Genomic DNA, 13,143 nt, shown 5'->3' with positions numbered 1-13,143 from the left:
TTTTGCTGTTTGTACGAACTGTTTTGAGAAATGCACTTGTTGTGATGCCAATGTAAATCATGATGTGAGAAATGTACCAAATCGACTGAGAAAAACTGTAATTGACAACTCGGTGATGCAGATAGACAGACAGACAGACAGACAGACAGACAGACAGACAGACAGACAGACAGACAGACAGACAGACAGACAGACAGACAGACAGACAGACCGACCGACCGACCGACCGACCGACCGACCGACCGACCGACCGACCGACCGACCGACCGACCGACCGACCGACCGACCGACCGACCGATATTATCAGATATATACTGTATGTAATATATACGTACATAACTGTTGTAACTGTTATAAACTGTTTAACTGTTGTAAAGTCTTCTTTGCAGTAGATATTAACAGGAGTGTAAGTACAGGTATCTACATTAATAATATGAAGAATATATTACTTATTGCACTTTTTTGTATTGCACCATAGACGTGAAGTGTAATTATGATAATAATTATCAAGTAGTGTTGTACAACCTATGTAATTAAATAAATAGAAGAATGTAGTATGTAATATAAAAAAAAAAATTCAAATGTGATTGCATTAAATGTTATCAGATATATACTGTATGTAATATACTAAACTCTTGTAAAGTGTTCTTTGCAGTAGATATTAACAGGAGTGTATTCTAATTCAAAAATATCTGCTGGTGGATTGAGTGCCACATGGCAAAATGGGTTCGATCCAAGCCTCTGATCACTGTTTGGAATAACTTTCACAGGTTGTTTGGTGTTTAAGTAGGACTTCCACCAGCTACTGTGGCTCCCCCATCTTCTCGAAACATGACTATTCTTAGTTATATGGGCACAGAGAAGTCACAACCTACAGTGAAACATAATCAGAAACGAATCCATACAAGCCCATGTTACAAGGTTTAATGACACTATGGTCAACGTTTCCTCTACGTCATTTTTCCAAATTGCATTCTAGATTACTAAATAGTGGGCTAGATATTTTAGGTGACTTGATGGTGACGAATAGGCATTGCATTAATGAGACTCACTCGATAGTGAGCAAGTGTCGGATTGAAACACAGCCTATAGTTCACGTTACACTGGTTACGGAACCTAAAACGCTTTCTGTTCGTTTTATAGTTTAAAATGGAAGTACCGGGAGGTGATAATGACTGGAGGAGTCAGGGATTCCGACAGAAGGTGTTATCACAAATGTAGGTATTTTATAAAGAATTATAAAGACAAAATTATTGATACTGTGTATTCGGTTCATTTGAGAAACATCCGGGCCTGTTAGCTAACTCTGCACCGTACATTTAGCATCACTTTTAGCATCTGATTAATTAAATGTAGTTTCTCTTTTGCGGCTTCAATAATAGTCAAACACACAACCAGAAAGTTATGTCACAATTGGAAATAGAAAAATGTTAAATAGAATTGAAATAAATGTTAAACATTTCTTATAAGCGATGGTTTGCGGTTGCGTTATTTAGCTAGCTTTTCTGCTAACATGTTAGCAAGTGAATGAATGTAAACATTATTGGTCACTATATCTTGTCTAAAGCATCGTTTAATACTGTAATTCTTTTATTTATTGTTTAATTGTATATAAATTATATGCTGATTATTAATGAATGAGTAATATAATTTGGCCATGTTTGTAGCCTGAAACAGTTTGTTTTTATCTCTGATTTCTGGTCTAAAGTAAATTTGTAAGGAAGTTTAAAGATTATTTTTCATTAATGTCAGATATAATTATTGCAGAAATTCTCCAGAGAAACACTATATCGTAACAAACCTCCGAAAAGTGTAATTAGTTCTATAAATAACAAATAATTTAACATTAAAATGAGGAGTGATAGGTGGTGACCTGCTGCTTTCTATGACGTCTCTAAATATTTAAAGATTTTACTAGTAGAACATTTTCTAATCATAATCTAGCATCTGACATAATTTTAGTTAATAATCCAGTCCTTAATGATCCTGCTGTAAACACGTGGTTCTGTTTGTAATTAAAGACAGACACATAAATGCAGTAATATTAATTATAAACACATTATTATAAATTATAGATTATTAATCGATGAATGTATGGGACAGAATTATGGAATTTTAGATGGCATCAAAGTCCCTGGGCGTCACGGTGACTCGGTGGGTAGCACTGTCGCCTCACAGCAAGAAGGTTCTGGGTTCGATTTTTCTGTGTGGAGTTTGCATGTTCTCCCCGTGTCTGCGTGGGTTTCCTCCGGGTGCTTCGGTTTCCTCCCACAGTCCAAAGACGTGCAAGTGAGGTGAATTGGAGACACTAAATTGTCCATGACTGTGTTTGATATAACCTTGTGACCTGATGGATCTTGTGTAATGAATCAGAATCAGAATCACTTTATTTCGCCAGGTATGTTACACATACGAGGAATTTGCTTTGGTGATACACTCAATGATACACACAGTAGTACACACAATACACATAATAGTACAGACAATTACACATGTATGACATGTAACATAGAACATATTTAACAGACCCGACAGCACACGGACTGTTAACCAGTATTTACCAACATTTGCATTCGTTCATGTGATGTTGAGGAACCAAACCAGATGGAGTAACTACCGTTCCTGTCATGAATGTAACCAAAAGTGTAAAACATGACGTTAAAATCCTAATAAACAAACAAACATCAAAATCCCCCCAGCTTTATAACCAGCAGCTTCAGCCCCACAACCACCCTGATCTTTCAACAAGATTCCTTTCAGATCTGAAGTAAATCTGTCTGTTTTTGGCAAGATGAAAAGAGCAAGACGCAGTTTGCATTGTTTAATTTGTTTTTGTTCATTTCATTTTCGTCAGGCGCTTTATCCTGGTCAGAATTGCAGCAGGTCATGTTTAAAACACCGCTGTGATCAAATGTACCTGTATGAAACAGTATTACCAGTATAATGTATAAACCTTCTTCAGTTTCACTTCAGTTTTGATGTTTTCTTTTATATATTTTTATCTTATAGCTTTTTTTTCTCCCTTTACATTCATATTTTCAGCCACGTGTTCGTAACAGTAATTGAAAACGTTTACTCTTCTGTACAATGTCTGGTTTTATTAAATGCACTTCTCTATTAAGATATTTATTTAATTTGGTCTTGTAAATGATTTGATTTGAAGAATAAACTCACAGTGTTCTGATTTACAGAGAGGATGCCATGCGCAAGGCTGGAACCCAACACAACCAATCCAGCACTGAAATGGAGGGTCATGTGTTTATCAAAGCTGAAACAAGAGTAAGTCATGTGTACTTCTTACAGGTTTAGAATCTGTTTCATTTATTCACGTATAGCATCTGGAGACACTATGTAATCTACCTTCTGCATGGGTTAGGAGAACACTAAAGCTGAAAATGGGTTGCTGTGTTAACTAAGCCTGTGTGGTGTGTTTATTATTTTGTGTACAGGAGGAGTACCTGTCCATGGTTGCGAGGCTGATTATTTATTTCAGAGATATCCGTAAGTACCATTACTTGGTCAGTCTGATGATCTGTATTATTTATTCCTAAAACCTATGGTGTTAAACTGGTTGAACTGTTTTTATTCCAGATAAGACAGCACAAGGAGTGCAGGGTAGGTGGAACCTCATTCAGCTCAATACCAAAACTAATACGCCTTCAAAGTCCAAGATCATGATCGTCACTGCCAAGTGTTTTGTAATATTACTAATATTATTTCTTGTTTGTCCAATTTTGCCCACGACAGATCCAATGAACCCTCTGCAGAATCTCCTAGGCGTCCCCGGGATCGTCGGCATGGCCCCCTGTCCTCCCGGAGCTCAAATGAGTGGCGTGGGGGTCATGAACCAAATGCAGATGGGCCAGCATGCAATGCAGGGAGGTCCGGGGAATCAGCAGGGCGGTACGTTGTGTAGCAAACAGAAGACGCAGGTCATTGTTCTCACGTCTTTTTTTTAAACATCTGTATACCTATACCTGTTTGTTCTCTGAAACAGCTGCAGCAGCAGGGCAGATGCAGATGCAAATGACACAGCAGCAGCAGCAGCAGTCCATTCAGTTTCAGCAGTTCCACACGCAGCAGCAAACAGCCATGCAGCAGAAAGCCATGCAGCAGCAGTTACAGGTTCAGCAGCAGTTGAAGCTGCAGCAGATGCAGGTTCAGCAACAGCAGTTTCAGTTTCAGCAGCAGCAGTATCACTTTCAGCAGCAGCTGAAGCTGCAGCAGATGCAGCAGATGCAGCAGATGCAGCAGGAGCAGCAGGAGCAGCAGCAGTATCAGGTTCAGCAGCAGCAGTTTCAGTTTCATCAGCAGCTGAAGCTGCAGCAGATGCACCAGCAGCAGCAACAACAGGCCCAGGCTCAACAGCAGCAGCAGAACCAGGTCAGCACTGGCAGGGGAGGAACACAGTGTTCCTCTGTACCAGCACACCAGCGTCGAGATTCCGAGCTCCCGGGTTCGAATCTCGTCTGGGCACAGGCACAATCAACTAATGCCTGCAGTACACAAAATGCTGGGTGGGAAAGACCGGACTAAAACCTGGGGTTATAAAAGCTGTGTAGGATCTTGGTTGCCTGTACATGAAGTGGAGGAGGGCAGAGATCGGGGTGTGGCTCTCCACTGGGGTTCCCAGCAGAGGATTGGCTACGGTAAATTGGGAGAAAAAGGGGGCACATGCATTAAAAAACCTTTTTGTAGGAAGCACTCATCAGTTTCATGTGTCATAGGAGGCACGAGGTTCGTTCGGCTGCATGAATGCACTGTGTAATTGGATATATCCAAATTTGGATAATGCAAAATATGCACATTTTCTTTATGGAGGAGTCCAGTGGTTGTCGGGGGAGCTGCTTTTTTGGTGTTGGGGTGGGGGTGGAAACCAAGTATGGTTCATATGAACAACTATGTGCACAAGATATGGCCAAAAGTATTCAGACACCTAATCATGAGCTTGTCATGCCAATATGTAGTCAAATTTTCCTCTACGTCATTTTTCCATATTTTAGGTGACTTGATGGTGACGAATAGGCATTTCATTAATGAGACTCACTCGATAGTGAGCAAGTGTCGGATTGGAACACAGCCTATAGTTCACGTTACACTGGTTACGGAACCTAAAACGCTTTCTGTTCGTTTTATAGTTTGAAATGGAAGTACCGGGAGGTGATAATGACTGGAGGAGTCAGGGATTCCGACAGAAGGTGTTATCACAAATGTAGGTATTTTATAAAGAATTATAAAGACAAAATTATTAATACTGCGTGTTCGGTTCGTTTGAGAAACATCCGGGTCCGCAAGCTAACTCTGCACCGTACATTTAGCATCACTTTTAGCATCTGATTAATTAAATGTAGTTTCTCTTTTGCGGCTTCAATAATAGTCAAACACACAAACATATTTGATTTGTCTTGTAAATGATTTGATTAGAAGAATAAACTCACAGTGTTCTGATTTACAGAGAGGATGCCATGCGCAAGGCTGGAACCCAACACAACCAATCCAGCACTGAAATGGAGGGTCATGTGTTTATCAAAGCTGAAACAAGAGTAAGTCATGTGTACTTCTTACAGGTTTAGAATCTGTTTCATTTATTCACGTATAGCATCTGGAGACACTATGTAATCTACCTTCTGCATGTATTTAGAAGAACACTAAAGCTGAAAATGGGTTGCTGTGTTAACTAAGCCTGTGTGGTGTGTTTATTATTTTGTGTACAGGAGGAGTACCTGTCCATGGTTGCGAGGCTGATTATTCAATTCAGAGATATCCGTAAGTACCATTACTTGGTCAGTCTGATGATCTGTATTATTTATTCCTAAAACCTATGGTGTTAAACCGGTTGAACTGTTTTTATTCCAGATAAGACAGCTCAAGGAGTGCAGGGTAGGTGGAACCTCATTCAGCTCAATACCAAAACTTCCAATACGCCTTCAAAGTCCAAGATCATGATCGTCACTGCCAAGTGTTTTGTAATATTACTAATATTATTTCTTGTTTGTCCAATTTTGCCCACGACAGATCCAATGAACCCCCTGCAGAATCTCCCAGGCGTCCCCGGGAGTCCCAGTTCTGCATGAAGATCGTCCAAAGCGGGCTCACGTCACCAATGTGGCTCTTCTGTTGTGTTTTTCCGCCTTGTTAAATAGTTAGATAGATACTTTATTGATCTTTTGCAGGAAGTTTCTTATGTTATCTTATCTGTGACTGAAGGTGCTCTGTCGAAACACCTCCAGGGCATGAAGTGGGTGTGAATGGTTTGTGATTATCGATTTGAGCTTTGTGAGCATTGTTATCTCTGCTACCTGCTGAACTGAGTCCTGTTCAGACCCCACTATGGAGCTGTCCTTCTTGATAAATTTGTTAATCCTGTTCGTGTCTGTTGTTCAATCACTTTCACCCCACCAAACCACTCCAAAGGAAAGAGCACTGGGCACCACAGACTGATAGAAGGTGCACAAAAGAGGCCTGCTGATGTTAAAAGATCTCAGCCTTCTTAAGAAGTACAGTCTGCTCTGCCCTTTTTTTTGTACACAGTTGTTCAATGATGGACACCAAACTGGGATGATGAAACTTTATTGCCACCTGAAATGCGTATGGCAACCACAGTTAAATCCTGATAGATCTCTTGTTCAGCATATAACTCGGCAGCGTGCTCACAGCGCTTTGTACATAAATCCCATATACAGTGCCTTGCAAAAGTATTCGGCCCCCTTGAACTTTTCAACCTTTTGCCACATTTCAGGCTTCAAACATAACGATATGAAATTGTAATTTTTTGTGAAGAATCAACAACAAGTGGGACACAATCGTGAAGTGGAACGAAATTTATTGGATATTTTAAACTTTTTTTAGAAATAAAAAACTGAAAAGTGGGGCGTGCAATATTATTCAGCCCCCTTGCGTTAATACTTTGTAGCGCCACCTTTTGCTGCGATTACAGCTGCAAGTCGCTTGGGGTATGTCTCTATCAGTTTTGCACATCGAGAGACAGAAATTTTTGCCCATTCTTCCTTGCAAAACAGCTCGAGCTCAGTGAGGTTGGATGGAGAGCGTTTGTGAACAGCAGTTTTCAGCTCTTTCCACAGATTCTCGATGGGATTCAGGTCTGGACTTTGACTTGGCCATTCTAACACCTGGATACGTTTATTTGTGAACCATTCCATTGTAGATTTTGCTTTATGTTTTGGATCATTGTCTCGTTGGAAGATAAATCTCCGTCCCACTCTCAGGTCTTTTGCAGACTGCAACAGGTTTTCTTCCAGAATGGTCCTGTATTTGGCTCCATCCATCTTCCCATCAATTTTAACCATCTTCCCTGTCCCTGCTGAAGAAAAGCAGGCCCAAACCATGATGCTGCCACCACCATGTTTGACAGTGGGGATGGTGTGTTCAGGGTGATGAGCTGTGTTGCTTTTACGCCAAACATAACGTTTTGCATTGTGGCCAAAAAGTTCGATTTTGGTTTCATCTGACCAGAGCACCTTCTTCCACATGTTTGGTGTGTCTCCCAGGTGGCTTTTTATGGATATCTTTGAGAAATGGCTTTCTTCTTGCCACTCTTCCATAAAGGCCAGATTTGTGCAGTGTACGACTGATTGTTGTCCTATGGACAGAGTCTCCCACCTCAGCTGTAGATCTCTGCAGTTCATTCAGAGTGATCATGGGCCTCTTGGCTGCATCTCTGATCAGTCTTCTCCTTGTTTGAGCTGAAAGTTTAGAGGGACGGCCGGGTCTTGGTAGATTTGCAGTGGTCTGATACTCCTTCCATTTCAATATGATCGCTTGCACAGTGCTCCTTGAGATGTTTAAAGCTTGGGAAATCTTTTTGTATCCAAATCCGGCTTTAAACTTCTCCACAACAGTATCTCGGACCTGCCTGGTGTGTTCCTTGGTCTTCATGATGCTCTCTGCGCTTTAAACAGAACTCTGAGACTATCACAGAGCAGGTGCATTTATACGGAGACTTGATTACACACAGGTGGATTCTATTTATCACCATCAGTCATTTAGGTCAACATTGGATCATTCAGAGATCCTCACTGAACTTCTGGAGTGAGTTTGCTGCACTGAAAGTAAAGGGGCTGAATAATATTGCACGCCCCACTTTTCAGTTTTTTATTTCTAAAAAAAGTTTAAAATATCCAATAAATTTCGTTCCACTTCACGATTGTGTCGCACTTGTTGTTGATTCTTCACAAAAAATTACAATTTCATATCGTTATGTTTGAAGCCTGAAATGTGGCAAAAGGTTGAAAGTTCAAGGGGGCCGAATACTTTTGCTAGGCACTGTATACCGTATACATGTGTTTACCATGTTTTTACGTACACATTCCTTGATCGTGTCCATCGCACCCTAATCACTTTAACCTGCATAGCACCTTGATCTTAATCTGCACCTTAATATGTATATTGTTTTAGCTACATATCTTGTTTATAGTGTAGATTATAGATCTTGTTCATACCACTGCTATTACACTTCTGGTTAGATGCTAAACCTCATTTCGTTGCCTTGTACTTGTACACGTGTAATGACAATTAAGTTTAATCTAAACTAATCGAATCTAATATACTGCCGAGTAGAGCTGGGCGGTTCCTAAATCACCCGGGTTAATGATTAATCTCAATTAACCCGGAGCTGGCTCACTGGAAACGGTGCGGACTCAGATGATTTGGCTGGACCAACTTCACTCCACTCTGTAAATCTAAATAATAAGTTAAATATTCCAATAAACAAGCGGTTAAACACACTGGTGTTGGTTATGTGGCTGATTTTATGTGCATGCTATTATTACTATTATCAGTAGTAGTGATATAGATTAGTTAGTTTGTTTATTAGGATTTTAACGTCATGTTTTACACTTTGGTTACATTCATTACACAAGATTCATCAGTTCACAAGGTTACATCGAACACAGTCATGGACAATTTTGTATCTCCAGTTCACCTCACTTGCATGTCTTTGGACTGTGGGAGAAAACCGGAGAACCCGGAGGAAACCCACGCGGACACGGGGAGAACATGCAAACTCCACACAGAAAGGACCCGGAACGCCCCACCTGGGGATCGAACCCAGGACGTTCTTGCTGTGAGGCGACAGTGCTACCCACCGAGCCACCGTGCTGCTCATATAGATTAGTAATGCAGCATATTTTCTTGTAAGCAAAACAACAACAAAATATAGTTATATAATTAGTAAAATGCAAATGCTTACAGGCTACCTTAGTACTGTACCACTTAAGGAGTATCACAGCCCTTCACCATGGTAATCTATTGACTGTTTTTTTTTGGTGCCACTGTGGCTGCCTGACTGGGTGAAGTTGCCATGGCAATTTGTTGTTGACCAACCCCTTGAACCCTTGAACCATTAATATACCCATCTGATTGGTAGGTGAGTCTGCCCCCCTCTCCCCTATTCCAAGTGTCAACTTGTCACTGATAAGAGAAGTGTGAGGTGCCAAGAGAATGAAGAGAGAAGGATTTACTTACAGAAGATGAGTGCACGGAAGACAAGTGATATTTGGATGCAGTAAATCAATCGCAATCAAGATGTCAGTGACTCAAGTGAACCGGATCACATTACTGATCACATTACTGAGTGACTCAGATTAACCCGAGTCCATAAAATGAACCGAATTTACCAATCACCAGTACATATATATATATATGAGCTGTAGCATTTAGCAGGAATTTCACAAAGTACAGTATTATTAAAACAACTATGGACACTGTTACAGACAGACAGATAGATAGATCACTTCATTAATCCCATAGGAAAAGTCAGTTATTACAGCAGCTCAAGATACATTAAAGCAAAAAGTATTAAAAGTACACAAGTATTAAAATAAGATAAGACTTTATTGATCCCCTTGGGGAAATTAACTTGTTACAGCAGAAATGAAAGCAGGAAAAAAACTACAACCAAGTGAAAAAAATCGCACACATAGTGTGTAGTTATTTACTCTAAAAAAAAAATTCCCTTTAAGAACAGTGAAATACATATATTATCGTGAAAAAATAAAATATATACATTAAAAATTAGATGAATATATTACATATTGCACTTTTTTGTATTGCACCATAGACGTGAAGTGTGATTATGATAATAATTAGCAAGTAGTGTTGTACAACCTATGTAATAAAATAAATAGAAGAATGTAGTATGTAATATTAAAAAAACTTTAGTGTGATTGCAGTAAATATTATCAGATACAGTGTATCACAAAAGTGAGTACACCCCTCACATTTCTGCAAATATTTTATTATATCTTTTCATGGGACAACACTATAGAAATAAAACTTGGATATAACTTAGAGTAGTCAGTGTACAACTTGTATAGCAGTGTAGATTTACTGTCTTCTGAAAATAACTCAACACACAGCCATTAATGTCTAAATAGCTGCAACATAAGTGAGTACACCCCACAGTGAACATGTCCAAATTGTGCCCAAAGTGTCAATATTTTGTGTGACCACCATTATTATCCAGCACTGCCTTAACCCTCCTGGGCATGGAATTCACCAGAGCTGCACAGGTTGCTACTGGAATCCTCTTCCACTCCTCCATGATGACATCACGGAGCTGGTGGATGTTAGACACCTTGAACTCCTCCACCTTCCACTTGAGGATGCGCCACAGGTGCTCAATTGGGTTTAGTCCATCACCTTTACCTTCAGCTTCCTCAGCAAGGCAGTTGTCATCTTGGAGGTTGTGTTTGGGGTCGTTATCCTGTTGGAAAACTGCCATGAGGCCCAGTTTTCGAAGGGAGGGGATCATGCTCTGTTTCAGAATGTCACAGTACATGTTGGAATTCATGTTTCCCTCAATGAACTGCAGCTCCCCAGTGCCAGCAACACTCATGCAGCCCAAGACCATGATGCTACCACCACCATGCTTGACTGTAGGCAAGATACAGTTGTCTTGGTACTTCTCACCAGGGCGCCGCCACACATGCTGGACACCATCTGAGCCAAACGAGTTTATCTTGGTCTCGTCAGACCACAGGGCATTCCAGTAATCCATGTTCTTGGACTGCTTGTCTTCAGCAAACTGTTTGCGGGCTTTCTTGTGCGTCAGCTTCCTTCTGGGATGACGACCATGCAGACCGAGTTGATGCAGTGTGCGGCGTATGGTCTGAGCACTGACAGGCTGACCTCCCACGTCTTCAACCTCTGCAGCAATGCTGGCAGCACTCATGTGTCTATTTTTTAAAGCCAACCTCTGGATATGACGCCGAACACGTGGACTCGACTTCTTTGGTCGACCCTGGCGAAGCCTGTTCCGAGTGGAACCTGTCCTGGAAAACCGCTGTATGACCTTGGCCACCATGCTGTAGCTCAGTTTCAGGGTGTTAGCAATCTTCTTATAGCCCAGGCCATCTTTGTGGAGAGCAACAATTCTATTTCTCACATCCTCAGAGAGTTCTTTGCCATGAGGTGCCATGTTGAATATCCAGTGGCCAATATGAGAGAATTGTACCCAAAACACCAAATTTAACAGCCCTGCTCCCCATTTACACCTGGGACCTTGACACATGACACCAGGGAGGGACAATGGCACATTTGGGCACAATTTGGACATGTTTGCTGTGGGGTGTACTCACTTATGTTGCAGCTATTTAGACATTAATGGCTGTGTGTTGAGTTATTTTCAGAAGACATTAAATCTACACTGCTATACAAGCTGTACACTGACTACTCTAAGTTATATCCAAGTTTCATGTCTATAGTGTTGTCCCATGAAAAGATATAATGAAATATTTGCAGAAATGTGAGGGGTGTACTCACTTTTGTGATACACTGTATATACTGTATGTAATATACTAAACTGTTGTAAAGTGTTCTTTGCAGTAGATATTAACAGGAGTGTATCCTGACAAAATGGGTTCGATCCAAGCCACTGATCACTGTTCGGAATAACTTTCACAGATTGTATTGTTTGAATCAGAATCTTTATTGTTCGCCAAGTACCAGATGTACAAGGAATTTCTCTTGGTGCAGGTGTCAACAAACATACATAAAATAATAAAATAGAAATAATACAAAATAAATACTATATATGAGCACAGAATAAAATAAAATAAATGTGGCAGTGACATGAATAGCAACAGGCACTGTGCAATGGAGATATAAAGTATGGTATATATACAGTATATATATATATATATATACAGTGTATCACAAAAGTGAGTACACCCCTCACATTTCTGCAGATATTTAAGTATATCTTTTCATGGGACAACACTGACAAAATGACACTTTGACACAATGAAAAGTAGTCTGTGTGCAGCTTATATAACAGTGTAAATTTATTCTTCCCTCAAAATAACTCAATATACAGCCATTAATGTCTAAACCACCGGCAACAAAAGTGAGTACACCCCTAAGAGACTACACCCCTAAATGTCCAAATTGAGCACTGCTTGTCATTTTCCCTCCAAAATGTCATGTGATTTGTTAGTGTTACTAGGTCTCAGGTGTGCATAGGGAGCAGGTGTGTTCAATTTAGTAGTACAGCTCTCACACTCTCTCATACTGGTCACTGAAAGTTCCAACATGGCACCTCATGGCAAAGAACTCTCTGAGGATCTTAAAAGACGAATTGTTGCGCTACATGAAGATGGCCAAGGCTACAAGAAGATTGCCAACACCCTGAAACTGAGCTGCAGCACAGTGGCCAAGATCATCCAGCGTTTTAAAAGAGCAGGGTCCACTCAGAACAGACCTCGCGTTGGTCGTCCAAAGAAGCTGAGTGCACGTGCTCAGCGTCACATCCAACTGCTGTCTTTGAAAGATAGGCGCAGGAGTGCTGTCAGCATTGCTGCAGAGATTGAAAAGGTGGGGGGTCAGCCTGTCAGTGCTCAGACCATACGCCGCACACTACATCAAATTGGTCTGCATGGCTGTCACCCCAGAAGGAAGCCTCTTCTGAAGTCTCTACACAAGAAAGCCCGCAAACAGTTTGCTGAAGACATGTCAACAAAGGACATGGATTACTGGAACCATGTCCTATGGTCTGATGAGACCAAGATTAATTTGTTTGGTTCAGATGGTCTCAAGCATGTGTGGCGGCAATCAGGTGAGGAGTACAAAGATAAGTGTGTCATGCCTACAGTCAAGCATGGTGGTGGGAATGCCATGGTCTGGGGC

General features: G+C 40.8%; 2 protein-coding genes across 2 annotated transcripts in view; one reads left to right on the top strand and one right to left on the bottom strand.

The window, feature by feature from the left end:
* The window catches only part of rpl17 (ribosomal protein L17), a 172,607-nt gene that overhangs the window by 92,029 nt on the left and 67,435 nt on the right, over nt 1-13,143 (bottom strand). The window lies entirely within an intron of this gene.
* LOC134330465 (mediator of RNA polymerase II transcription subunit 15-like) lies at nt 1,093-6,366 on the top strand. Its single transcript, XM_063011608.1, has 11 exons — nt 1,093-1,217; nt 3,192-3,279; nt 3,450-3,501; nt 3,592-3,615; nt 3,748-3,903; nt 3,998-4,383; nt 5,139-5,212; nt 5,456-5,543; nt 5,715-5,766; nt 5,857-5,880; nt 6,016-6,366. The coding sequence occupies exons 1-11, from the start codon at nt 1,150-1,152 to the stop codon at nt 6,072-6,074; spliced, it is 1,071 nt and encodes a 356-aa protein (XP_062867678.1). The 5' UTR covers nt 1,093-1,149; the 3' UTR covers nt 6,075-6,366.

This window comes from Trichomycterus rosablanca, chromosome 16 (assembly GCF_030014385.1).
Source record: "Trichomycterus rosablanca isolate fTriRos1 chromosome 16, fTriRos1.hap1, whole genome shotgun sequence".
Classification (NCBI taxonomy): Eukaryota; Metazoa; Chordata; class Actinopteri; order Siluriformes; family Trichomycteridae; genus Trichomycterus; species Trichomycterus rosablanca.
Note: the sequence above shows the minus strand (reverse complement) of the source record. Positions and strands in the feature narration are given on the sequence as shown.